Source organism: Rhodamnia argentea, chromosome 1 (genome assembly GCF_020921035.1).
Source record: "Rhodamnia argentea isolate NSW1041297 chromosome 1, ASM2092103v1, whole genome shotgun sequence".
Classification (NCBI taxonomy): Eukaryota; Viridiplantae; Streptophyta; class Magnoliopsida; order Myrtales; family Myrtaceae; genus Rhodamnia; species Rhodamnia argentea.
This window is the reverse complement of record NC_063150.1, coordinates 25,002,973-25,027,674: the sequence shown is the minus strand read 5'-3', so window position 1 is coordinate 25,027,674 and position 24,702 is coordinate 25,002,973. Positions and strand designations below refer to the sequence as shown.

The 24,702-nt window shown below is 41.1% G+C and overlaps 2 protein-coding genes and 1 pseudogene across 2 annotated transcripts in view; 1 reads left to right on the top strand and 2 right to left on the bottom strand.

Annotated features, from left to right (window-relative positions):
• LOC115728660 (disease resistance protein L6-like) overlaps nucleotides 1-24,702 on the top strand; it is a 344,958-nt gene that overhangs the window by 157,227 nt on the left and 163,029 nt on the right. The gene's annotated exons all lie outside the window — the stretch shown is intronic.
• On the bottom strand, nucleotides 765-3,059 carry LOC125313737 (annotated as a pseudogene).
• On the bottom strand, nucleotides 11,071-14,613 carry LOC115732118 (endo-1,3;1,4-beta-D-glucanase-like). The gene is made up of 7 exons (XM_048273708.1): nucleotides 14,293-14,613; nucleotides 14,110-14,131; nucleotides 13,422-13,551; nucleotides 13,021-13,111; nucleotides 12,779-12,868; nucleotides 12,374-12,474; nucleotides 11,071-11,464 (listed from the first exon to the last, which is right to left on the bottom strand). Exons 1-7 carry the CDS (start codon nucleotides 14,438-14,440, stop codon nucleotides 11,324-11,326), a joined length of 723 nt encoding a protein of 240 aa, XP_048129665.1. The 5' UTR covers nucleotides 14,441-14,613; the 3' UTR covers nucleotides 11,071-11,323.

The window sequence follows — 24,702 nt, the reverse complement described above, 5'->3', positions numbered from 1 at the left end:
CTGCCTGCGTTTTACAAATTCATGTGACTTTTTTTACCAAAACTATATTCGTTAAAAAAAATTTGAAATATGTCAACGCGACCATTTACTTGTTATTTGTTAACATCATAGTGTCTGAAAAAATTATTCCTGCAGACACCTTTCTCGTGCAATCTTCTTGTGGTGCGGATTGATCATCAAAAAGTCTCGTGGTCCCGATAGATGTAACTCTCACGATGTGCATGTCTACGCGTATGGCGATAGATGAGCAAAAATGGGATTTGAAAGCAGAATTCGTTTTCTATGATTAGACAGTCCGATGCTCACTCGCCAAATCACAATGTAACAGATGCATTTGAATGTAACGGATGCGCTTGAAGTCCGAGTGGTCCCGAGTTCACCTAGACATTAGCCACTTTAGCTGATGACATTGCGGAAACCATGAAAATGACAACATGTCCTTAAACGAAATTGGCAACTGGATAAGCCGCTTCGTATTCCTCTTGGGATCTTCATCTAGTCGACAGTGAACACCTCCAATCGATTCGAACATCAAATGCATCCGAATTGCCATGATACAACTCCACACGACGTGTTTCGTTTTCAATCTTCCAAGTTTGAGACGAAACCGGTATCTTATTTCTCCAAGTATCGATGGTATAGTACATTGTTCCCTCGCCTGATATTACAGTAGATGACTAGTCCTCAAATTTGTTCATATCTCACACAACGCAGTCATCTGACTGCTTCCCTCGCTATATCCTGCTTCCGTGCCTTCTCTTCTCTTCACTTGACATGCTTCAAGAACCAGTTCAACATGTCCTCATGGGCCTCTTTGGCACTCTTGACAGCAAATTCGTTGGCATCGTCGTACTTCACACTCCATCCGTGACTAACGCCGGGGAATATCTTCACATAACTCTCAAACTGCAAAAAACCGGGGGCCTCCTGAATTAGTGATGGCTAGAAATAACCGGAGAGGGGAAGTGCTTTGCGAGCGCATCAATGGAAATGTGGGAAAACGATTGCGCCGTCTGAAAATTCGTTTGCGACGAATGCACGGAAAATCCTAAGACGCTTACTTCAGTTTTGGCCGACATGATCTCCCCGAACTTTTTCAGGTCTTCAGGTGGGGAAGCGTGGTCGATCTCGGCTCCCAATATAGCAGTTGGAATCTTGACAGCTGAAGAAAGAACAGACAAAGATAAGATCTTTTGCGACTTTCAGTTTAAGGAACGCTTCTCAAGCAGACCAATGTTGTGCTATCAATGTGTTGTAATGGACCGGACATGTCATAGCGGCTTTATTCATCACTCTTGGATGCATTTGCAGACATTTCAGAATTCGCAAACTCAATCATTCATCAGCATATTATATTACTGTGGTTGAAAATAAAATAGCAAGTAAGTCCATGCTCACTGGCATAGATTTACCTTTGATTTCATCTTCGGTCATACGACCAGGGTGCAGAATAACTGCTGCTTGAATGTCTTCAGTGCCTGCTAATTTCACTAGTACCTTTCCTGAAAAGAATAGGCAAGCTCTTTTTAACAACTTGAAAGAACTTTGTTTTACAAGTGAACAGAATTAGTTTTTCAATAGCGAACGTAGAACAAAATCCTCATTGCTAAACCCAACAGCCTCCGCAAACTGTGAAAGTGAATTCAGCAAATTTCACCTCCCCAACAAAATCCTGCAGCCCCAATGGCAGACACGCCTTTACTCTTCAGAGCGGAAATCACTGGCTTCGCATCTTCATACCCTTTATCCTAAAGAAGCAAATGAGGTAACGGTTAACGGAATAACAGTTAACGAAAAGACAACTAAAAAACTGCTGATATGAAAATTCATGAGGCTTTATTCTTTGAAATGGCCAGAAACTCCAACCAGGTGTAGCTACTAATGCAAGTTACTGCATGTGAAATGAGTCCAGAAATCAAGTTTGCACGGGGAAAGCCCTTTTTCTCTCTTAACTTCTAAATGTACAGCAATACATACACAGCCTGAAGGAGTGAAAAACTCACCGTGCTATGATTTTTAAACCAAGCTTCTCTATTGAAACTAGGACTAGTGAAATCAACAACGGGATCGCCATAAAAGAAATCGGGTACGACCACCAAGAATCCGCGGATGCAACCTTATCTGCGAGTTTCCTTTACAACAAAGCAGTTCGCAAATAAGTACGACAATTTGAAAAGGTAACTCTTATCATTTTCAATCTTGTGAACACATGGAATGCCACGGCTGTTAACAAGGCGATCCCAGCTTACATCACATAAACAGCTGAGATGTATAAGTCGCGGAAACTATTAGAACTCAGAGAACTTCAATTCATCTTGAATCAAGCAATATATATCAGATGTCAATTGAACTATGCCACGAAGTCGCACGTATATGCATTTGGACAGATGATTTTAAAACTTGGAACAGAAAAACACCAACACACTCATCCAGAATGAATTGGCCTCACCCTCATGTGCTATCTAATGGCGTTCATCATCACAGGTGAAAGGTCAACGGGAAGGTGAAGTTTTTCAAATGTATGCTCTAAGGACAATCCAGAGTTATTCACTAGGAAACTTCAAAAGATGGCGCAATAGAACAACATATACATAGAACAACTTGAGAAAGATTCTATGCAAGTAATCAACACCATACCTCAGCTTAGGAGCCTCGTACCCTGCACAAACAGAAGAACAGACGATCAATCAAGCAGCAATTTCATAGACCAATCGAAAAGCACAAGAACGACAAAGACCCAACTAAGAGAAACAGCACAAAATCAGAATCAAAGAAATGGGCCGATACCAAAAACATCGGCGATGAGAAGAACAGCACGCTTGGAATCTGAAGGGCCAGTGAGGTAAGTTTTGAGGCCTGCAAGCTCTCCAACGCGTCCTGCCCCACAAGTTGAGCTCAGGTTTGGTGGGTTATCAAAACACTGAGAGCTTGACATTTTCCTTTCTTCCCAGAATTCTGGCGTAAGGGGTAAGCACTGGGAGTGAGGAATCAGTGGAAGTATGAGACAATTCGTGATGGCAACATGGGGAAAGAGCAGATTTTTAAAGGAAAGGATTTGAGTCTTGCGGGTTGCGGCGTCATTGCATGCGTCACGCGGGACAATGTGACTTTTACACGTTGTGACGTGGAAGATAAAAACGTTCGGCGGTATCTTCGAAGATGTGTCGTTTAAAGAGGCAAATAATAATGATTCTGTTTCAGAAATAAATTTCTGATTAAAAATAATTTTTTTATTTCTGTTTCTAAATAAGTTTTTGAGCATAAAAATACGTTTGATAACGACGTAAAATTTCTGATCCTAGAATTAAAATTTATTTGATAACAATTGAAAATTTTTACTTTTAGAAAATGCGATGGCCGGTGGTGGCAACGGCCGGCGACAAGCGACGAGCGATCGGTGACCGCCGGCGGTGGCGACCGGCGGCTGGCGGTCGGTAACGGCTAGTATTTGAGAAAAAAGTGAGATTTCTATTTTTGTTTCTTAGAGAAGTAGAAAATTATTGTTTCTTATTTCTCCTTCAAATCTATTTACGAAACAACTTTTTATTTCGGAAATAGAAAAATAAAATTACGGGCTTGCATGGTAACCATTCTCATTTTCTGATTCTCATCTCGGAACAATAAAAAATGAGAATGCTGTTTGGTAACATAAATAATTTTGATTCTGATTACGTTCCCGGAATTAGTTTTGGAGAATCAGAATCAATTTTAGAGTAAAATCCAGAAGCAAAAAAAAGTTGCTTCTGAAAAAAGAATGACTTTTGAAAATAGCAAACAAATGAAGTCTTACATCTCTCATTTTTTTCCTTGTAATTTTCTCGTCATTTTTTCCCCTCTACCTAATAAAAATAAAATAAAATAAAATAAAATAAAATAAAAATAAAGAATAATTTAGAAAAAACAAAAAATTTAGAAAATCCTAAAAAATAGAAAAAGCTTAAATTATGCTAGTTTGACCTTATTTTCATAAAGTTGGGCCTAAATTTCATAGATTTCACTCTCCTACAAAGAATATTGCAGAGGATGAGGGCATCCAACATGCATACCTGTAGCCGTGCGTCACAAGATGTTTCTATGTATTTAGAAAATGTAACATTTAAAGAACTTTAAACATCATGTATTAAAATTTGTATTTCATTCACGACATGCTAAAAAATAATGTATTTTAAATTATTTGAGTGTGCATTGAAAATTAGTCTTTAATTTAGGATGAAATTTTATAAATTAACCGCATCGTTATTTGACTTAAATGAAAAAAATAGGGAAAGAATCATTTTTTTGAAACATAAATTTTGTGCGGTTATCAAACACGTTCCGATTTTCTAAAACTCATTCGATATGAGAATCAAAAAATTCATTTGAATCAGAATCGGTTTTCCTGGATCGGAATGAGAATCAAAGAATGAGAATGGTTACCATGCGGACCTTACGTTACTAAACGAATTTATGTTCCAGAAATAGGTTTGGAATAGAAATTCTATTTCTGAAACGTTTTCATGCACCCCTTAAGATTGACTTGCATCTATCACGGCCCAACAAATTCCTTTTATGAGGATGGACCTCACGTGGCCGACCGACAAGCGACCATGCCGTGATGCATGTGCCGGATCAGACCATGCTCGGGCACAAGGATCGACCAAAAACGACCCAACATGGCCAAGCATGAATCAGGACGAGCGAGCGTATCATTCGGACGGATCGGTACACGAATGGAGGCACGATCCAGTGCTTGGACCAACGCATGACTCACACGATCTAGCGTTCGGCCCGGCGCATGGCCAGCACGACCAGGCGCATGATCGGGCGAATGAACGGCCACGATTCCTAGACGAGTCTGGTCAGCCCAAGAGAAATCCAAAAGGCTGTCTAAGCAATGATAATACTTTACCTAGAAGATCCTACAAAATGGAGAATCGAGAAGCCTCACAAAGAACAAACCATATAAGACGAAGCATGGAATCTAAACAAGTAAAATATGAGGAAGAGGAAAAGAAGGAAGAGACGAAACTGGAAAGCCAAAGGGTCACCAGAATTCTGCCCTGCCCCATTCTTGTATAAATAGGGATATTTTCCCCCATTATAATCACCTTTGTATGCACAACATTGAGCAATAGGCTCATTCTCTCCCACAACTCTCTCTCGTGACTCTCCTCTCTCTCTACGATTCGAGTGTGGCTAGTGAGCGTGTGTGAATGATCCTTGGGCAAGGCTTAACTTAGTTGATCCAGCAATCCCACAAGTTTAAGTCGCTGCACCGTCATGGTCAGGGCATCGGCCTGTGACCCATCGATCATAGCTCATGATTACTCAAGAAAGATTAAGGTTGCACTTACCTAGTCTTGGTCGACGGTAATGACTGTTAGATTTGGAGAAGTGAATAATGGAATGCTTCAATTACAATTAGGCACAAGGCCGATATAAATATACATACAAAGAAGGGTATAAAAGTAAATACATATAGTAAAGGAAAAACCCTACTCCTAATATATCTAACACCCCCCCTCAAACTCAAGGTGGGTCAACCAATGAGAGTTTGGAAAGAAGAGTAGCAAATCGTTGTGATGTAAGAGATTTGGTGAATAAGTCGGCAAGCTGGGCTGCAGAAGCTACAAAGGGAAGAGAAATGATACGTGCTTGGAGCTGATGACGCGTGATATGACAATCAATGTCGATGTGCTTGGTACGCTCATGAAAGACCGGATTTGTAGCAATGTGAATAGCACTCTTATTGTCACAATGAAGAGGAATGGGATTAGAGGAGGCAACACCAAGATCGGCAAGGAGACGTCGAAGCCAAATAATCTCAACCGTAGTGTCGGCCATAGCACGATACTCAGATTCGGTAGAAGAGCGAGACACGACAGGTTGCTTCTTAGCACGCCAAGAAATCAGAGAATCACCCAGAAAGACACAAAATCCCGTAATGGACTTGCGGTCGGTAACATCCGAAGCCCAATCAGCATCGAAGTAAGCACGAAGAGCAAGTGAGGAAGTTGATGGGAGAAAAAGCGAGCGTTTGAGTACCACGAAGATATCGCGAGAATGCGGAGTACAAAGACATAATGAACCTGTACGAGGAGCCGCTACAAATTGACCGACAAGATGAACAAGCATAGGCGATATCGGGACGAGTAGTCGTAAGATAGACAAGACCGCCAACAAGAGCCCGGTAGCGAGTAACATCGTACAAAGGCTCACCATCATCCGGACGAAGGCGTAAATGAAGTTCAACGGGAGTAGCCGCAAGATGCAGTATCGAGACAACTCAGCACGAGCCGAATGTCGGCAATGTACTTCTGTTGGGAGAGAAGAATACCACGTCGATTGCGAGCAACCTCAATACCGAGAAAATAACGTAAGAAACCTAGATCCTTCATAGCAAACCGACGGTGAAGATGTTGTTTAGTATAAGCAATATGAGCATAGTCATCCCCGGTAATAATCATATCATCAACATAGAGTAGTAGAATAGTACAACCAGAAGGAGAAGTGTGGGTGAACATAGCATGATCATTCTCACTCTGAACAAAACCAGCTGACCGAACAACATCTGCAAAACGTTCAAACCAAGCTCGAGGAGCCTGTTTGAGACCATAAAGGGCTCGACGAAGACGACAAACCCGACCGGGAGAATGAGCTAGACCAGGAGGTGGCTGCATATAGAGTTCCTCATGAAGGACCCCATGAAGAAAAGCATTCTTCACATCAAGCTGAAAAAGAGGCCAATTACGAATAGATGCGACCGCAAGAAGAGTACGAACAGAAGCCATTTTGGCAACAGGAGCGAAAGGTCTCCTCATAATCAATCCCATACTCCCGATCAAAACCACGTGCAACAAGACGCGCTTTATAGCGCTCAATACTACCATCAGAGTGAGTCTTGATTTTATAGATCCAACGACAAGATATCAAGGATTTTCCTGGTGGAAGAGGCACAAGATCCCACGTACCGGGGCGTTCAAGAGCAGACAATTCCTCAGACATAGCATCACGCCATTCGGCATGTTGTACGGCCATATGATAATGTGATGGTTCCCGTAAAGTATGGACAGCAGCCATAAAGGAACCAAACTCATCGGAATAACTTGTAGCAGCCACGTACCTAGGCGGAGGACGGCGATCTCGCAGAGGATTCCGCCGAGGGGAAGGGGGGCGAGAATCGTCAAGAGGCGTCGAAGTGGCAGGTGAAGTAGACGAGGAAGGAGGCATAACGGGAGAAGGTGGTGGCACTGGATCTAACGGAGAAGATATAATAGGAGGAACAAGAGATGAATCAAGAGGAAAATCCATAAAAATAGATGGGGCTGACTGTGAAGAAGTAGAGGTAGCGAGAAAGAACGGTAGGTGCTCAAAGAATTGAACACTACGAGAGATACGAATACGCCGTGAAGAAGGATCATAGCACCTGTAGCCTTTATGTTCTGTGCTGTAGCCTAAGAAAGCACACCGAACCGACCTTGCAGAGAGTTTGGTATGCTCATGCGGTGGAAGAAGCACATAACACGTACAGCCAAAAACACGAAGTTGGTGATAAGTGGGTGGTTTCGAGAAAAGACGTTGGTAAGGGGTGGCTTTGGAGAGGACAAGAGAAGGAAGTCGATTTATGAGATAGACAACAGTAGAAAGTGCTTCGGCCCAAAATTCGGTAGGAACAGAATTGGACAACAAGAGAGCACGAGTAGTATCGAGAAGATGACGATGTTTTCGCTCAGCAAGACCATTTTGAGCAGGAACACCGGGACGGGACAAGCGAGGTAAGGTTCCCTGAGAAGTTAAGAAAGAACGAAAAACAGTAGAAAGATATTCCCCACCCGAATCAGAACGAAAAACTTTAATAGTTTTAGAGAATTGAGTAGAGATCATGGCTGTAAAGTTTTTATATATAGAGAGAAATTCATCACGAGAGCGCATGAAATAAACCCGGGTATAACGAGAATAATCATCAATAAACGATACATAATACTTGAAGCCACTTTTAGAAATTTGGGGGGCGGGACCCCAAACGTCCGAATGTACTAAATCAAAACAAGAAGTGGAAACAGAAGAACTAATAGGAAAAGGAGGTGCAGATTGTTTAGCTAAAGGACAACTAGTACAAGGACGCATAACAGTAGATGAAATAGGCCCAAGTACACCTTCTTGACGCAGAAAAGACAAACGAGAAGCGGATATATGACCCAAACGCTGGTGCCAACGGTTAAGGTCGAAGATAGCGAGAACATGTTGAGGTGAGGGAAGCTGGAGATGCTGCATCGTATATAATCCTCCATGTCTACTACCCCTGCCAATCGTCCGGCCACTCGTACGATCCTGTACAACACAAGAATCAACGGTAAATGTCACTATATAACCCATATCAGCAAGTTGTCCAACGGATAAAAGATTCAAGGCTAAGTTCGGTATATGCAACACATTAGGCACATTAAAACCGCCAGGGATAGTAAGATGGCCTTGCATAGTAGCAGTAATAGAGGATCCATCAGTTGTAAAGAACCCTTGTGGATTTTTGAGTGTAGTCTGCTGAGTGAGATGATGAGCAGAGGCAATCATGTGATGAGCGGCCCCAGAGTCAAGAATCCAAGAAGAACAATCACCCGAGGATTGCGCAGCAGCGGCAGTAGCAATAGTAGAGGATACACCGGAAGAACCAAGATGAAGTCGAGCTAAACGAGAAAGCTGAGCCTCAATATTAGCAAGACGATCATCTGAAGATGAGGATGGAGTGGCACGATCAGCGGATGGAGAAGAGACAGGTGCAACGGAGCGTGAGGTTGCATCGGGAAGATCACGCATCTTCAAAAAGCATCGATCCTCGGTATGTCCATTTTGTTTACAGAAGTTACAATAAAAACGTGAACCTCGGCGAGAAGAGGCACGCCGGGAGCCACGCACAGAACTACGCCGAGAACCACGTTGAGAACTACGGCGAGAATAGCCGGATTGAAAACCACGTTGAGAGGAGACAGATTGAACACCACGCCGAGAGGGGCCAGACCGGAAATCAGGCTGTGGGGTGGCCAAGATGTGCGAGAGGGATCTACGGATGGAGGAGCACCAAGAATTCCTCGTCTGGTTTCCTCGGCCTGAAGTTCTTTGATTGCATCTGAAAGAGATGGTGCAGGATAACGATAGAGAATCTGACTCCGAACTCCCTCAAATTCTGGTGAAAGTTGCATCAAGAATTCGTAAAGACGATTCTTGTTCTGATCTTCAAGTTTAAATGCAGCACAAGTAACGCAACCAGCACACGTGGGACATGCTGGACGAGCCAATACATCAAGTTGAGACCAAAGAGATGTCATATAATTATAAAATTCACGAATTGATCGCGTGCCCTGAGTGGCACGACGAAGTTCCTGCATAAGCTGATAAACACGAACGAACCCTGTTTGCGTAAACATCTCAGCAATTTGATCCCATAACTGTTTTGCACCAACAATCCGAGTAAATTGGGGGCGAAGATCGGGGCTAATAGAACCAAATAATATGGCCCATGCTTTCCGATCAGCAACATGCCAAGCCCTAATTTCATATTCGCGTCGCGTAATTTGATCAGTACTAAGTTTAGGGTCAGCGGTATCGGACAAAGATGTAGGACAAGAACGAGTACCATCAACATGCTCATATAAATCACGATAAACAAGAGCAGCCATCACCGAGGGTTTCCAAATAACATAATTAGAGCCATCCAACTTAACATCAATGCGATCAATCCGATCACTATCAGCCATTAATTCTGAGATCACTAAATCAAGGTGGAAGCAAATATATATATGAGTGAAGAAGATAGAACCCGAGATCGATCGCAAGAACAAGGCGAAAGACGAAGAAGATCGGGCGAGACAAAGTCGGACAATCGCGAAGCTATACTGATGAAGACAACGTGGCCGGCATGAAAAACGAAGGCGCAATGAAGAAGGCGACCGAAAAAAAATTTCTCGGGCGCGCCGCCCCCGAACCCCCAATTTTTCTCGGGGACGCTGCCCCCAAACCCCCAGCCCACTCACCGGCGAGCGGGACCGCCGTAGTCGTTGATTAGTGTACAGTACTCACAAGAAAGCAAACCCTAGCTACGATACCATGTTAGATTTGGAGAAGTGAATAATGGAATGCTTCAATTACAATTAGGCACAAGGCCGATATAAATATACATACAAAGAAGGGTATAAAAGTAAATACATATAGTAAAGGAAAAACCCTACTCCTAATATATCTAACAATGACAAACTTGGATGTGGGGCAACATTCTATTGAACGAGATAAAAACACAAGCATACATAACTTGGGGATGAGACCAAGTAGGTCCACAAAATACATGTCGTAAGATAAGAAATATAGGAAAGTCGGGGCGATGTCGACGGTCTCTTCACATTTATAGGCTCATACATCGAAGGTCCTTGCTAGATTTCGAGCTCGTTAGAGGCACCCAGCGTTCTAGCATAGCAAGCCTAGACTCCTCGTTATCAAGACGACATGGTCGATGATCATAATTATCGACATCTAGAGCTAGATCAACGCTCTAACCACCAGCTGGAAAGTGTAGAAGATAGCAATATTCATGTTTCAAGCAGAGACTTCCGATAGAGGAAAAAACGAAACCTATAGATAAATTTTCAGGTGCTCTCGAAGCATGATGTTTTGATCCACTTAAATCAATCATTGCGTAAAAAACAGCTATCAATTATTGCGAAAGAAATTAAGAAAACCCATAACACATGCCACACCGTGATTAATTAGGACAGATTGAGTGCATCGTATCTCAAAAGTAATTCAGAAATTTGTCCAAACTAGCTATCTGCATTACGTGAGCCATAAAAATCATATCGACACGTTGAATTGATCATTGATGTTGTTTTTGGAGCTTCAGGATTATTTGTCGCCGGATATTTCGACATGATTCTATCAACTGAATCAGTCCGCTTAAGAAAGTTCATCAAAACAAAGCTGGGGGGAAAAGAAAGTCCAAGAACTCCATTTTTGTATTTAGAACTTACTCTGTTCCGCAGAAGTACTTTTCTCTGAATAAACGAATTTGCTATCTGATATTCCCCTTTGTGGTCCTCATCTAGATGACAGAGAACACCTCCAATCAATTTGAACAGAGAATTTAACCAAAATCGCACGACACAACTCCACATGACATATTTCATTCTGGATCTGCAAAGTTTGAGCTACGAAACCGATATCTTATTTATCTAAGTCGTAATAACAGCACAGTATAGATGACTAGTCTAAAACAGAGGACTAGTCCTGAAAGTGTTCGTAACTCACAATGCAGTCATCTGCTGCTTCCCTCACTATATTCTGCTTCAGTGTCACCTTTTCACTTGACATGCTTCGAGAACCAATTCAACATGTCCCCTTGGGCCTCTTCGGCACTCTTGATGGCGGATTCGTCGTCGTCGTTGTATCTCACACTCCATCCATGACGAACACCAGGGAATATTTTCACATAACTCTCAATCTGCAAAACCGGTGGGGACTTTGAATCTGTGTTGCGTAGAAATAACCGAAGAGAAGAAGTGCTTTGGGAGCGAACTGACGGGAATGTGGAAAAACGGCAAAAATACAGCAGGAGTGCCAATATTAGTGTACGGCGCTCACTTTAGTACCAATATTATTTTTCGGATCACTTAACTACCAAATCGGAGAAAAAACGATCATCGAAGTGCCAATTCCGGCCAAAGATGATTATTTAAGTGCTAATTCCAATCAAATAGTACATGTGGCATTTTTCATTAAATTTTTAATGTTACGTGTCAATTTTTTAAAAAAAATCAACCCACATGACGTCCAAGTGGATTGTTCAACTTAAAAATCATTATTTTTTAAAAAAATTAAAATTAAACAGAAAAGTAGGCTAAAAAAAAAAAGGGAACCGTGAGTTTGCGGCGGCGAGGCGAGGTCGAGCCTGGCCATGGGTTTGCAAGGCAGGCCACAGCCGGGCCTCGCCGACCCCGATGAGGCCTCGGCGGGGGTCCCCGGGGCTCGGCGACCCCCCACCTCTCCCCGGCCATTGCCGGTGATGGCGGCGGCGATGGCGGCGAGGGCTGTGTGAGCCCTCGCCGCTGCACCAGACTTCTTTTTTTTTTTTTTTTGATCTTTTTTTAAATGTTTTTAACTTTTTGCTTTTTTTTATTGCTAACTTAGACACTCCGGTGAGCCACGTGGACGCCACGTAGGATTTCCGAGGAAGCTCGCCGGAGTTGGCACTGAAATAACCGTTTTTCAAAAAAATTGACACTTAAGTGATCCAAAAAAAATATTTGCACTAAAGTGAGCGCCGTACACAAATATTAACACTCCTGCTGTACTTTTGCCTACCATAGTATTGTCTGACCATTTAATGCAGAAAACATCCTAAGATGCTTACTTCGGTTTTAGCCGACATGATCTCCCCTAACTTTTTCAGTTCTGCTGCCGAGAAAATGTGGTCGTTCTCGGCTCCCAATATAGCAGTTGGAATCTTGACGGCTGAACAAAAAATAGACAGAAATAAGATTTTTGCGGCATCCAGTTTAAGAACACTTTTCAAGCAGACAAATGTTGTGCGATCGATTTCTTGTTATTGACCGGACGCATAGTGGGTTTCTTCATCACTGTTAGCTGCATTTGCAGGCTCTCTTACAGAATTCATAAACTTCTTCATAAGCACATCATATTTGTCCACAAAGCCTCCAGAACCAAGTACCAAGTCTAACACCCTCATGAAGAAATTATTTTGCTGTGGTTGAAAAGAAAATAGCAAGTAATTCTATGTTCACTGGCATAGGTTTACCTTTGATTTCATCTTCGGTCATACGACCAGGGTGCAGAATAACTGCTGCTTGAATGTCTTCGGTGCCTGCTAATTTCACTAGCACCATTCCTGAAAAGAATAGGCAAGCTCTTTTCAACAACTTGAAAGAACTTTTCTGCAAGTGAACAGAACAAACTTTACAATGGAAAATGTAGAACAATTTCGCATATTTAACCCAATAACCTCCTCAGAACTGTGAAAGTGAATTCAGAAAATTTTACCTCCCCAACAAAATCCTGCAGCCCCAATAGCAGACACGCCTTTACTTTTAAGAGCAGCAATCACTGGCTTGGCATCTTCATACCCTTTATCCTAAAGAAGTAGACGAGGTGAAAGTTTACGAAAATACAACTAAAAAACTAGCAACATGAAAATTGATGAGGCTCTCATTCTACTGATACTGCGTCATGTTTCGCATCTGGAATTTGGTAAAGTACAGACCTAGATGGGTGTCGAAAATCTTTGAAATGACCAGCGATCTCCAACCAGGTCTAGATATTAGTGCAGCCTACTGCATGTGATGTGAGTCTAGAAGTCGAGTTGAAATTTGGAAAGCTTTGTTTCCTGTGAACTTCTAAATGTGCTTTAATACTTTCACGGCCTGAAGGAGTGGAAAACTCACCGGGCTATGAAGTTTCAACCAAGCTTCTACATCAAAATTAGGATGACTGACATCAATAACGGGATCTCCGTAATAGAAATCGGGTACAACCACCAAGAATCCTGCGGATGCAACCTTATCTGCGAGTTTCCTTTACAACCAAAGCAGTCCAGAAATGAGTATGACAATTTGGAAAGGCAACTCTTATCATCTTCAATTTAGGAACACATAGAATGCCATGACCGTTAACAAGGCGATCCCAGCTTATGTGATGTTGGAGTTGAAACTAAGGCTAACTTTATCTCAAGATGAAACAGGATCATATAAACAGCTGAGCCCCATAAGTAGCAGAATTTATTGGAACAAATAAAACTGTAACTATGTTGTTGAATCAAGCAATGTACATCATATGTCCGTCGAAATATGCCAAGAAATCACGCGTATCTGCAGTTCAACAGATGATGCTTTGACTCAGGAAGAGAAAAAACACCAAACACCCTCACCCAGAATGAATTGGCCTAACCCTCACTTGCTGTCTAATGCTCTTCAGCATCACAGGTGAAAGGGGAACGGAAAGGTGAAGCTTTGAAATTACGCTACAGGCAGAATACAGAGTTATTCACTCACAAACTTTAAAATACTGGCACTATAGGAAAACATATAGATAGAACAACTCGAGAAAGATTCTATGCAAGCAATCACATCATACCTTAGCTTAGGAGCCTCATATCCTGCACAAACAGACGAGCAAAGGATCAATCAAGCAGCTATTTCATGGATCAATCCAAAAGCACAAGAACGACAAAGAACCAAGAAGAAGTACACAGCTAACCAAACGAAAGCCCCATCAGAGAAACAATGGAGAATCAGAATCAAAGAAAGGGGCCTCTACCAAAAGCATCAGCGATGAAAAGAAGAGCGCGCTTGGAATCAGAACGGCCAGTGACGTAAGTCTTGAGGCCTGCAAGCTCTTCAACACTTCCCGCTCCACAAGTCGAGCTCAGGCTCGGCGGGTTCTCAAAACACTGAGAGCTTGACATTTTTCTCTTCTTTCACAAGAAATCTGGTGAATGTTAGGACGCACAAAGAGTGAGGAATGAGCGGAAGAATGTGACAATTTGTGGAACGGAGCATGGAAAAAAGAGCAAAGCTCTGCAGCAAAAAATGGATCTTTGCGGCCTCACCACATGCGTCAATGGGAAGCGGCGGCTTTGACGAAAGGTTTGATGGTATTTTCCAAAGATTTCTCCGATGAAGAGGGAAGAGTCACCTAAACCTCCCTCATCACATGTGTTCAATGGGAAGCGGTGGCTTTGACGAAAGGTTTGAAGGTATTTTCCAAAGACTTTTCTCCGGTGAAGAGTGAAGAGTCACCAAAATCTCAATTTCACCAATCAATCTGTCGTGACTGTCCATTGATGGAGCCCAGCAAGTCACCTTCAAAAGACCAGAGGCCGTTTCCCAAGATCGAGACTTGGAATAAGCTAAACGAAAAACACAAAACAGACCATTTCCTAAACATCAGATCTTTGCAGTGCTCGAGCATCTCACGTAAATTTCTGGACATCGACAAGAAGGGCATCTCCATTTACGACAGATAGAGGTAAACTGATGCGCACTCAGCAAGTGCAGGTCGATAGTTACGACAAACTTGGATGTGGTGACATTTCGTCGACCACGGTAAACACAAGCATACGTGGCTTGGGGATGAGACCAATTAGTTCCAGAAAATACATGCAGTAAGATTACAGACATACCAAAAAAAGCCGGGGTCAAGTCGAGGGTCTCTTCGCATTACAGGCTATTGTCGAAGTTCTTTGCGCCATTCCGAGCTCGTTTGGGGCACCTCACAAATAGCTCAATTATAGACAGCCTTAAGACGAGACTGTCCACAGAGACGATTTCAGATCTACAACAAGATCGATGCTCCAATAGTTAGCTGGAAAGCATATTGGGTAGAGGCATTCGTGTTTCTATCCCAGAATGCGGATAGAAGAACGAATGAAATCTCAATTTAATGAGAAATTTTTAGGCGCTCTCGAAGCGTTTCAGTCTACCAAGTAAATTACCACGTGGGAAAATACTATCATTCATCTTGAAAGATAATAAGGAAGTTGATAACGCTTGCCACACTATGATTGTCTTCTGCAAATCAGTACGTCGGGTCTCCAGAGTGATTATAAAATCTTCCGACCAAGCTATTCGCATCACGTGACGCAGAAAATTGTCTTGTGACATTGAATCCCATCGTTGAAGGTTCCTTAGAGAGCTCCTAAAAATTGATTAATAAGGCCCATCGGCCACCCCATGGGCCTGTCTAGGATGGATCCGCCATAATCTGGGCCACTGAACATGGGCCGGGTCTGGAATAAAGCATGTCCACAAAAATTGGTGATGTCTCCTCTTGTCGTGTGGACAAACTGTTTTGCTGTTTTTCGAAAAAATAATTGGTCGAAGGGTTACCTCACCAAAGAAGCGAGATTGGTCTCCTACAAGGACCTGTGCGGCCTGTCCATTTCATATACAGGGATACAGGCTCTACAAATGCATTCCTTATTTAACGTGCCGATACCCGCATGCTCTGCACCTTCAATTGCCAATCATATCTTTTTCTTTCCCGATGGCGGGGAATACCCTCTAATTACTTTACATCCGGTGGATCCCGAGATCCGGGACAAGACCTCGATAAAGCAATTCAAGGATTTACTTAGATCGAGCTCTTTTAAAATTCACTAGACGGAACAATTAACTTATGTTTATAAATCTTGAACTTAACGGGAAGATACCTCGGGTGACAAATTCGTTCGGCAATCACCCTATGTATATGCGTCCGACTTAATTGGATAAAAATCCTGGAATAAATGTAATTTGCAACAGATGTACTTATTTTATATACACATATATGATGACTTTCACCTAAGATGATGCATGAACACACGTGATCGATCGGTAGCATGTGATAAAACACAAACAAATTCTCGTGGGTGTATTTTCATGGTTAGCTTTGGAGCACGTGAATTGTTAATGTGCGTAGTACGAAATCCATCAAATCAAGGTAAACAAACTATGTTTGTGGCGATGTCTTCTTGTTCCTTGTGTTTGGCTCGGCCCCATAGACATTAAGTAAGGATTGATTCTCTGCTCGCTGTTTTTTTTTTTTTTTTTCCTTATTTTAACTGGACACATTATGCTTCCTCGCCCTTTCGGTAATGAATCGTGGCGAATGATCGATCATTCATAAATACATGGACTTATTTTAATCCCCATATTAAAATCGTAACTCGCGCCTAAATGTCATTTTCGATGACGAATATACCCTCTCTTTTTTTCCCAAAACCCAATTAGACTCGATCTCTTAGGGTAATGTTCTGTCGATGATTATCAAGATGATCTTCTTCTTTTTTTCAATTAGGTCCTTCTGATTTGGTTCTGCTGAAATGAAGCTGTTCTAGATGAGGATGGTCAAGCTCGATTCTGACCCTGAATGATGCTGAGATTGGGCCGTCCATGGCTTGTGATGCGTGCAATCATTTTGTTGAGTGCACGATTTGTGCAAAGCAAACCTTATCAATTTCCCGACAGTGGTTGTCGCAATCAATGTAGAAGCTTTTTTTTATCTTTTGGTGGTATGTTATGATGGTGAATTGTTAATCGGGGTTCTCTCAGAGGTGGAGTCTACATTTCATCTTTCTGTCCAGCACTTTGCTTGTGGTCCTTATCCTTTGTTTGTATCAGCTCCCCGCAAGGTTTCTAATTAAACATGTCTTTTTCTTTTTTGTTTTTATTTGAGAAATTGCTTATTGATGCCACTAAAAATCAATCCATGTCGTACTAAGATATTATTAGTTGGTAAGTTTTTACTTTCCCTAATTCGCAGGCACAGTTTTTTTTTTTGTCGGACCTTTGGTAAGTTGGTGAATTAGGGAGGCAAATCGGTATGTTTATGAAATCAAAACCTCGTGATGATCCGAATCGAATTAGCATATGCAAGCTATGGAGCAAAAAGGGAAAAATGATCGAAAAAGACCTAAATATATTGTAATTGAGTTAATTTAATCATAAACATCTTTTTTTTTCAATTAAATCATATACCTTTTGTATCTGTGTCAATTCGGTCCATCCAAAAAACTTTGGCCGACCAGCTCGACATGGATACTAGGCGTTGACAATGTAGGTTCCAAGTTCCGGAGTATGTTTCAGGTTCCAAAAAATGATAAACTTGTTCTGACATGTAGGTCTACATGTATTCTTCATCAAAGCGTTGCGGTGAATCATCATCTTCAATGACTACAATTTGCTTATACACTCCAATGACCACAACTCATATTCGGATACACAAATAAATATGAAATATTTACAAAGTAAAAATCTCAGTTATAAATATCGTCGAAAATGGTAGCTTAGACTAGTAGTTCCATATTACACACTCATCATCTCATACCATGGAATTCGAAATATCGCAAAGATATATATCAAGAAAAAAATAATTGCTACTGATTTCAGATTCAGCCTATCTGGAACCCGAAATATACCCGTCAGAACATGTTCAATCTATAACCTATCATGCGTACCTTGAAACTTAAAATCGGGCAGATTTTTTACTGATTTGATTTCAGATTTCAGGTTCTATCATAGAATCATGCTCGATTCTTAAAATTTTTCAAAAAAAAAAAAGTGCTTTTTGGGTCGTGTGAGAAGCTGAACGAAAACAAGTCAAACAAAGATTCTGGTGACCGACCACTGCGAAAACTCCAACATAAGGATACCTTTGCAAAAACATATTTCCGCAATGCCCAATTTCCAAGAGACAAATGGCCCATCATTTTGCTTTGCTTTTGTTTGGAAGCTTCTTTAGCCATGATCGACCAGATAGTACGACTGGATGTTCCTTACAAATCCGGATAATTACCGGCTGTTGAGTCCTGACATGCTGATGCAATCGATCAAATGGGGTAATCCAATTTCAGCCCGGGTTTGGTAAGACTTTATTTCAAAGGGCGGTCCCCCGGACTAGGGGTGAGCATGGGCCGGGTGGGCCGGGTCCAGACCTAGACCCCGAAACCGACCCTGTTATAATCGGTTCCTAGTTTTTAGAACCGAGAACCGACCCTATTTGTCTTGGAACCTGTTTTGGAACCGACCCAGTTTTTCGGTCCGGTTTGAGGGTCTACCCGAGAACCTGTTTTCCTTTTTTTTTTCAACAAAATAATATGAGCATTGATGAAATGAGCAAAAAAAATTATAATACACCAAAAGCAACAGTCCAAAAAATAATAATAAATAATAGTATGATTCACCAAAAGCAACAAACCTTGATATAAAAAATAAAAGTTGCAATCCATCAAAAGCAACAATGATCATCCAGAATGCTGAATTAACATAGTGCAAATCTTTCTATCACACTTCAATTTTCGTTGTACCCATTAAAAAAAAACTGAAATTGTAAGATCCAAATAACATGCTAAAAGACACCACATTTAACGCGCATGAACCAACACTAGAAAAACTCAAACACCACGAGCATAAAACCAAAATCATAGTTATTTGGATACTACATTATGGTGTCTTTTTTTTTTTAAGTAACTAAAAACCGGTTCTAAAACCGGTCCGGGTGGGTCTTCACCTAGAACCGGAAACCGGACCGGTTTCAACCGGTTCCCAAAAATTGGAACCCAAACCCGGACCAGTTTGAGCAAGAACCGATTCCCTACCCTGTTTTTCGGGTGGGCCGATCCGGGTTCCGGGTAAACCCGGTCCGGTTGCTCACCCCTACCCCGGACAACCCAAATCAATCAATCCAAAACCAACCTAGGTTCTTGTCATAGGTTTGCTGACAATTGTAATAATAAGTGACCAAACCAAGAGATGATAATGTGGTCTTTTAATGAAGTTCAACCTTCATTAATTATATCTCTTTTACCTTTTTTTTTTTAGTTAATACAGGAGTAGTTTGGACATAGGTTCATTTATTTTCTCGCGACTTCTCGCGCGACGAGTATCACAACCAGTGAGGAAAGTCGTGTTTCTTTGTTCTTTTTTTTTTTTCCCTCTTTTCAACATTGTCCTTTGACAATAACCTCGGCCTTTTACATGCTTTGTAAGAACGCTTATCAATGATTACACTTATTTTAATTCGAACTTTCTAACTTGGAGGGGGGGTTTTACTCGTAATTGAATAAATTTAGCTATCTTGTGAGTTCTATTCTTCAAAAATAATAAGAGAATATATGATAAGAAGCTGAGATAATATGAAGAGGATTCTATGTAACCATCAAGGTTGTGGGTAGAGAGTGCCATTTGGGCCCGTGGGCCGGGAACCGAACCCGTGGGAACCGGCCCGGAACCGTGAAGAAGAAGAAGAAAAAAAAAAAAGGGGGGCCCGGGGGCGAGAGCCACGGCTCTCTACCCCGGCCCCGCCCGCCCCCCTCCCCCTTCCTTTGGGCCGTTGCCAAAAATTTAAAAAAAAGAATTAAAATTAATTTTTGCCTATAAATACATATGCTCCCCCTTTCATTTTTGTCACAAATTCTCTGAACAATCTCTCGAATTCTCTCTAAAATCCTCTCAAATCGCTCAAATTCTCCCAATTCTCTCAATCCCGACTCAATTCTCTCAATCGGATTTCCGATCAATTCTCTCAAAAATGGCAAGTGGAAGCGAAAATGCCGACAAGGGCAAGATGACTATGGGAGATTCCGAGTATCCCATTCCCGAATATGATCCTCGTGAGTATGCAAGTTGGGAAGACGACGACGATAATATCAACTATGTCCCGATTCCGAACGTCGAGCACATCCCAACACAAGAAAGTCTTCATCCTCCCACTGGTGTCGAAGAAGCGTCAACGGCAAATGAGCCGGAACGGAAGGGCCGAGATAATACATCCGACTTGTGGCTACACTTCGACAAGGTACGTGATGAAGGCGAAGGTAAGTATAATATAAAATGTAAATATTGTTCGCAAACATATAAATTTACGAAAGGAGACGGCTACGGAACATTCCGTCGGCATTTGACGAAAAAAACATCCAACGCAAGCGGGGATCGACAATACGCAACAACAAATTTCCGGGTACGCCACTTCTAATCCTCATCCTATATTTCGTTTCACTGAAGCACTTTATAAACAAACATTAGGTGAATATGTTGCCCTTAATCATGCTCCGTTTAATACTTTGGTGAAAATTTTAATATGAAATATTTGATAAATACTGCGTTGGTTCCGTAAGCGCCAACTATTCCAAAAAATACTATTAAACGCGAAGTTTTTCATCTTTATAAAAAAGGAAAAAAATCTTTAGCAAAATTTTTTGCGGAATTCAATAGACGTGTGCATATAGGTAGCGATATTTGGAGTGATCCTTGGCAAATTCATTCTTATATGGGTGTCACGTGTCATTGGATAGGTGACGATTGGACGATTCAAAAAAGACTTATTGCATTCCGAGTTTTTGATGAAAGACATTCGGCTCATAATATTTATAGAATAATTAGGCAAGTTTTAGAAGAATATAATTTAATAAATAAAGTACTTTCAATTGGTTTTAATAATGCCGCCGCAAATACCGCTTCTATTCCCGAATTAGAAAATATTTGCAAACCCACTTTTGGCGGACAATTTTTTCACATTAGATGTGCTTGTCATGCTTTAAATTTATGTGTACAAGATGGTTTACGAACTCTTGACACTTCTCTCGCCCCAATAAAGAGTGCAATTAAATTTTTATGGAGTCGTCCCCATTGTATGAAATCATGGGGAAAATTTTGTAAACAAAATGGGAGAAGGGCAAGAAGATTTCCAAAAGATATTCCGACTCGTTGGAATTCTACGTCTCGAGTTGCTTCGGCAAACTTTTGAATATAAAGATTTATTATGTATGTTTATTTCATAAAATATTCCCGAAATTACTTTACTTCCTCAACATTGGGACGTTTGCAAGAAAATTTTAGATATTTTGAAAATTTTTAATGATGCTACTAAGACTTTATCTGGTATTTATTATCCTACTACGCATTTATTTTTAATAGAGTGTGTTAATATTGATAGTGTTTTTAGTGAATATGAAAATGATACCGAATTAGGTCGAACTATTTTAGTAATGCGAGAAAAATGGTTGCATTATTATTTGCAAATTCTTCTTTTCTATTTAGTTGGTATTGTTTTTGATCCACGTATTAAATTAGACGGTTTACTAGATTATTTGAATGTATATTATCATGATTGTTTACATTTGGAAGATTTAATAGATATTTCAAATATACTAGGAGATGTTAAAGAATCTATAGTAGCATTATATGGAGAATTTTGTAGTAGATATGGTTTAAGTGATTCCGGATCTTTACAATCTACTACCTCACGTAGCGAAGGTGGTAGTTCACTTAGTAGAGGGTATAATATGCTTAAGAGTAGGCAAAAAAAACAAAAAGGGGCAACGGGTAGTATTTCCGAATTAGAAAAATATTTAACCACTCAATTTGAGTTTCGTGATGCAGAACATAGTACAGATTTTGAAATCCTGAAGTGGTGGAAAAGTCACCAAATCGATTATCCAGTTCTCGCCCTCATCGCTCGTCGGATATTAGCAACCCCTTCTTCAACGGTTGCGGTTGAACAAGCATTTAGTCTTTGGAGGATTAATTTTGGACTCTCGCCGTTCAAGATTAAGCCCGGACTCTGTGGAAGCTCAAGCTTGTGTCGGCGATTGGACGAGGGCGAAATATCGACACCAAGAGTTAGATCGTGAACACGAATTTTTTAGCGATGATGTTGGAGATACCACCGCCACGGGTACTACAACGGGTAGCGACGATTGACGATGAGATAAGTTGGGGTTCTCAAAAGTAAAAGAACTACATGGGCTTTGATTCTTCTATCCCCAAGAAGATATGTAGGCGCTTAATGATAATTCATTAAGTTCAAGCCAATTCCTCCTCTCTTTTTTTTCCCCATATTTTATTACAATGTACAATTTAATTGTATTTTATAATTTATAATTTATTATGTTTATTTTATTATTTATTATTTTAAAAATTAATATTAAAAAATGAATCGGAATGAACCGCCGGTTCCGGTGCAGAACCGGAACCGGCCCGGGAACCGGCTCGGAACCGCCGGTTTCGGTTCGGAACCGCAGGAACCGGATGTATGCACGGCCGGTTCCGGTTCCACCTTTTCGTGGAACCGGAACCGGTGGTTCCACCGAATCGGCCGTGTCTAGTTGTGGGGCCAATTGGTTGAGGGGATAGTGCATTCCCCCGGCGACTTTACTTTCTTGTCGTTCATTATGAGAGTAAGAGAAAATGGGTAGTTGCAAGAGAAATCGGATGAAAGTGGGAAGTTAACAGAAACGTTATTTGTATATTTTTCATCTTTTTTATATTTCATACATGGATTGGATAATTTAGGAAAGCCGCTAAAAGAGAGACAAAAGCCACTATTTGACTTAATTGCGTGGATATATGATTGGTTGTACTGTGCATTGTCAAGGTTCAACCTGCCTTTTATGCTTGTTCATTTTTCTCAATCCCCAAGTCGGAGACTTGAGCAACCGAAAAATAGACTTGGGGGGGTGAGCAAAAGTAACCGGGTTAAACTGGCCAGTTCTGGATGGTTTTCTATGAAACCGGTTCGGTTCCGATTCCTATAAATTAAAAATCGATGAATACAGCCTGGTTTTTAATTCCATATGTGGACTTACCTGTCTGAATCACTCGAACCGGATCAATAATTTATTTCGCTTTACTAATTATTGTATGCTAATTCGCTTTATTCTCCTCTCGGTCACGCAATATGCTCACCTAGGGACATCAAGTTCAAACCCTTAATTGCCATTTGCCCCTTTCTTGTTTTCTTCACTCAAGTCTCACACCTCTCTACTCCGACATCAGCAAAAAAGCGAAAGGTCACTCCTCAATCTCCTTCGTCATCGATTGTCTCTATCTCGTTTCTATGTTCGCACACATCTTGTCCTTGTTTTGTTCAATCGTTTGAGGGTTTTTTTTTTTTTTTTAAAATTTCGTGTGTGCATTGTTGTGGTTGTTTGTCGTGCAGATCTTCTCTACAAGGACTATTAGAGCAACCACGGGTTGAACATCATTGCCTCCTCAGTTATGGGAGTTGCTAGTTTCCCTCTCTTTTTTTAGACCTTTGCATAGTTATTCACTTTCTTCGTTTTCCTACTTTTTTCTACTGAAACATTTTCCATTTACAGTACACGACCGGTTCCTAGACCCATCAGGGAACTGAACCGAATTGGTCGGTCCAATTCTTGGGTGGGTCCAAGATTAAGTGGATGGTTCCCAATTCCACAATGGAAATCGATCCCCCTGAAAACCGATCACCCCTAATTAGACTCAAGATAACGAATTACAAAGCACGAGCTTCGATCCTTCAAAAATAAGGTGCAAACAATCCCATATTTCACATACCCTTAATTGTCATATTAGGGGCGTAGCCCGCCACATCCGTCGATTGGTCATTTAGGAATGATGTAAGTACCCTTTTCGAAATGGCATGCTTAGAGTACAATTAAATAGCACCTTAGTCCCCTATGGTCCAAAACTAAAACATGTTAATATAGAGGCATTTGGGGCAGAGATTGACTCTTGACGATTAAATGGGAGTCGACCCTAAGTGATTGCATGCCACTTTGTGTGAAAAATCTTCTTATTTCTTTTGGCAATTGATTTTGGATGAGATCAAATGTGGGGTTACCAAAGGCCGATGAACCATCTTACCTAACTCTTTCTTATCGTGTCTGATTCTTGTGTAAGCGACCTACCAATGGAACTGAATGCTTTGCTTTTAGCCAATAATAAGGAGACAAAGAAATAATATTAATTTAATAGAGAATTAGAAATCCTTGGGATTGGATCGCTTTCTTGTTGGATTGGTGGGTAGGTAAAGAATTTTTCTGGAATCATAGCCAATTCGGCCGAGACGATAACCCTTCTTTTCCTCGCAACATATTGCATGTTTTATATTTAATGTACACGTAAAAATCTAGTTGCATCGACGACTTTATTTCCAAAGCGCTCCCAATACGACCCAAACCCGAGACCACAAGAAGAGGAGGGAGCAAGATCCGAGTCAATTATGTAATTTCTCCATAAGAAATTCTTATGAATATATACTCTTTTTTCTTTCTCGTAAAATTTCATATAATTTTTGGAAGTTGCTAGCCTGACATTTTGACATTACCGTGAGTCATTTCTGCCCACACGATATCACAACCAATGAGCGCTTCATGCGAAACACGTAAGTGATGGTGTGTGGATTGACGATTGAGATTGTACCGATCAT

Excerpts from the sequence above, each read along its gene's own strand:
- LOC115732118 (XM_048273708.1), bottom strand. The coding sequence starts at position 14,440 with ATGTCAAGCTCTCAGTGTTTTGAGAACCCGCCGAGCCTGAGCTCGACT. Across the intron at positions 13,112-13,421 it reads GGTTGAAACTTCATAGCCCG|GATAAAGGGTATGAAGATGC; the intron begins GTGAGTTTTCCA and ends CTACTTCTTTAG. Across the intron at positions 11,465-12,373 it reads TCATGTCGGCTAAAACCGAA|ATTGAGAGTTATGTGAAAAT; the intron begins GTAAGCATCTTA and ends CCGGTTTTGCAG.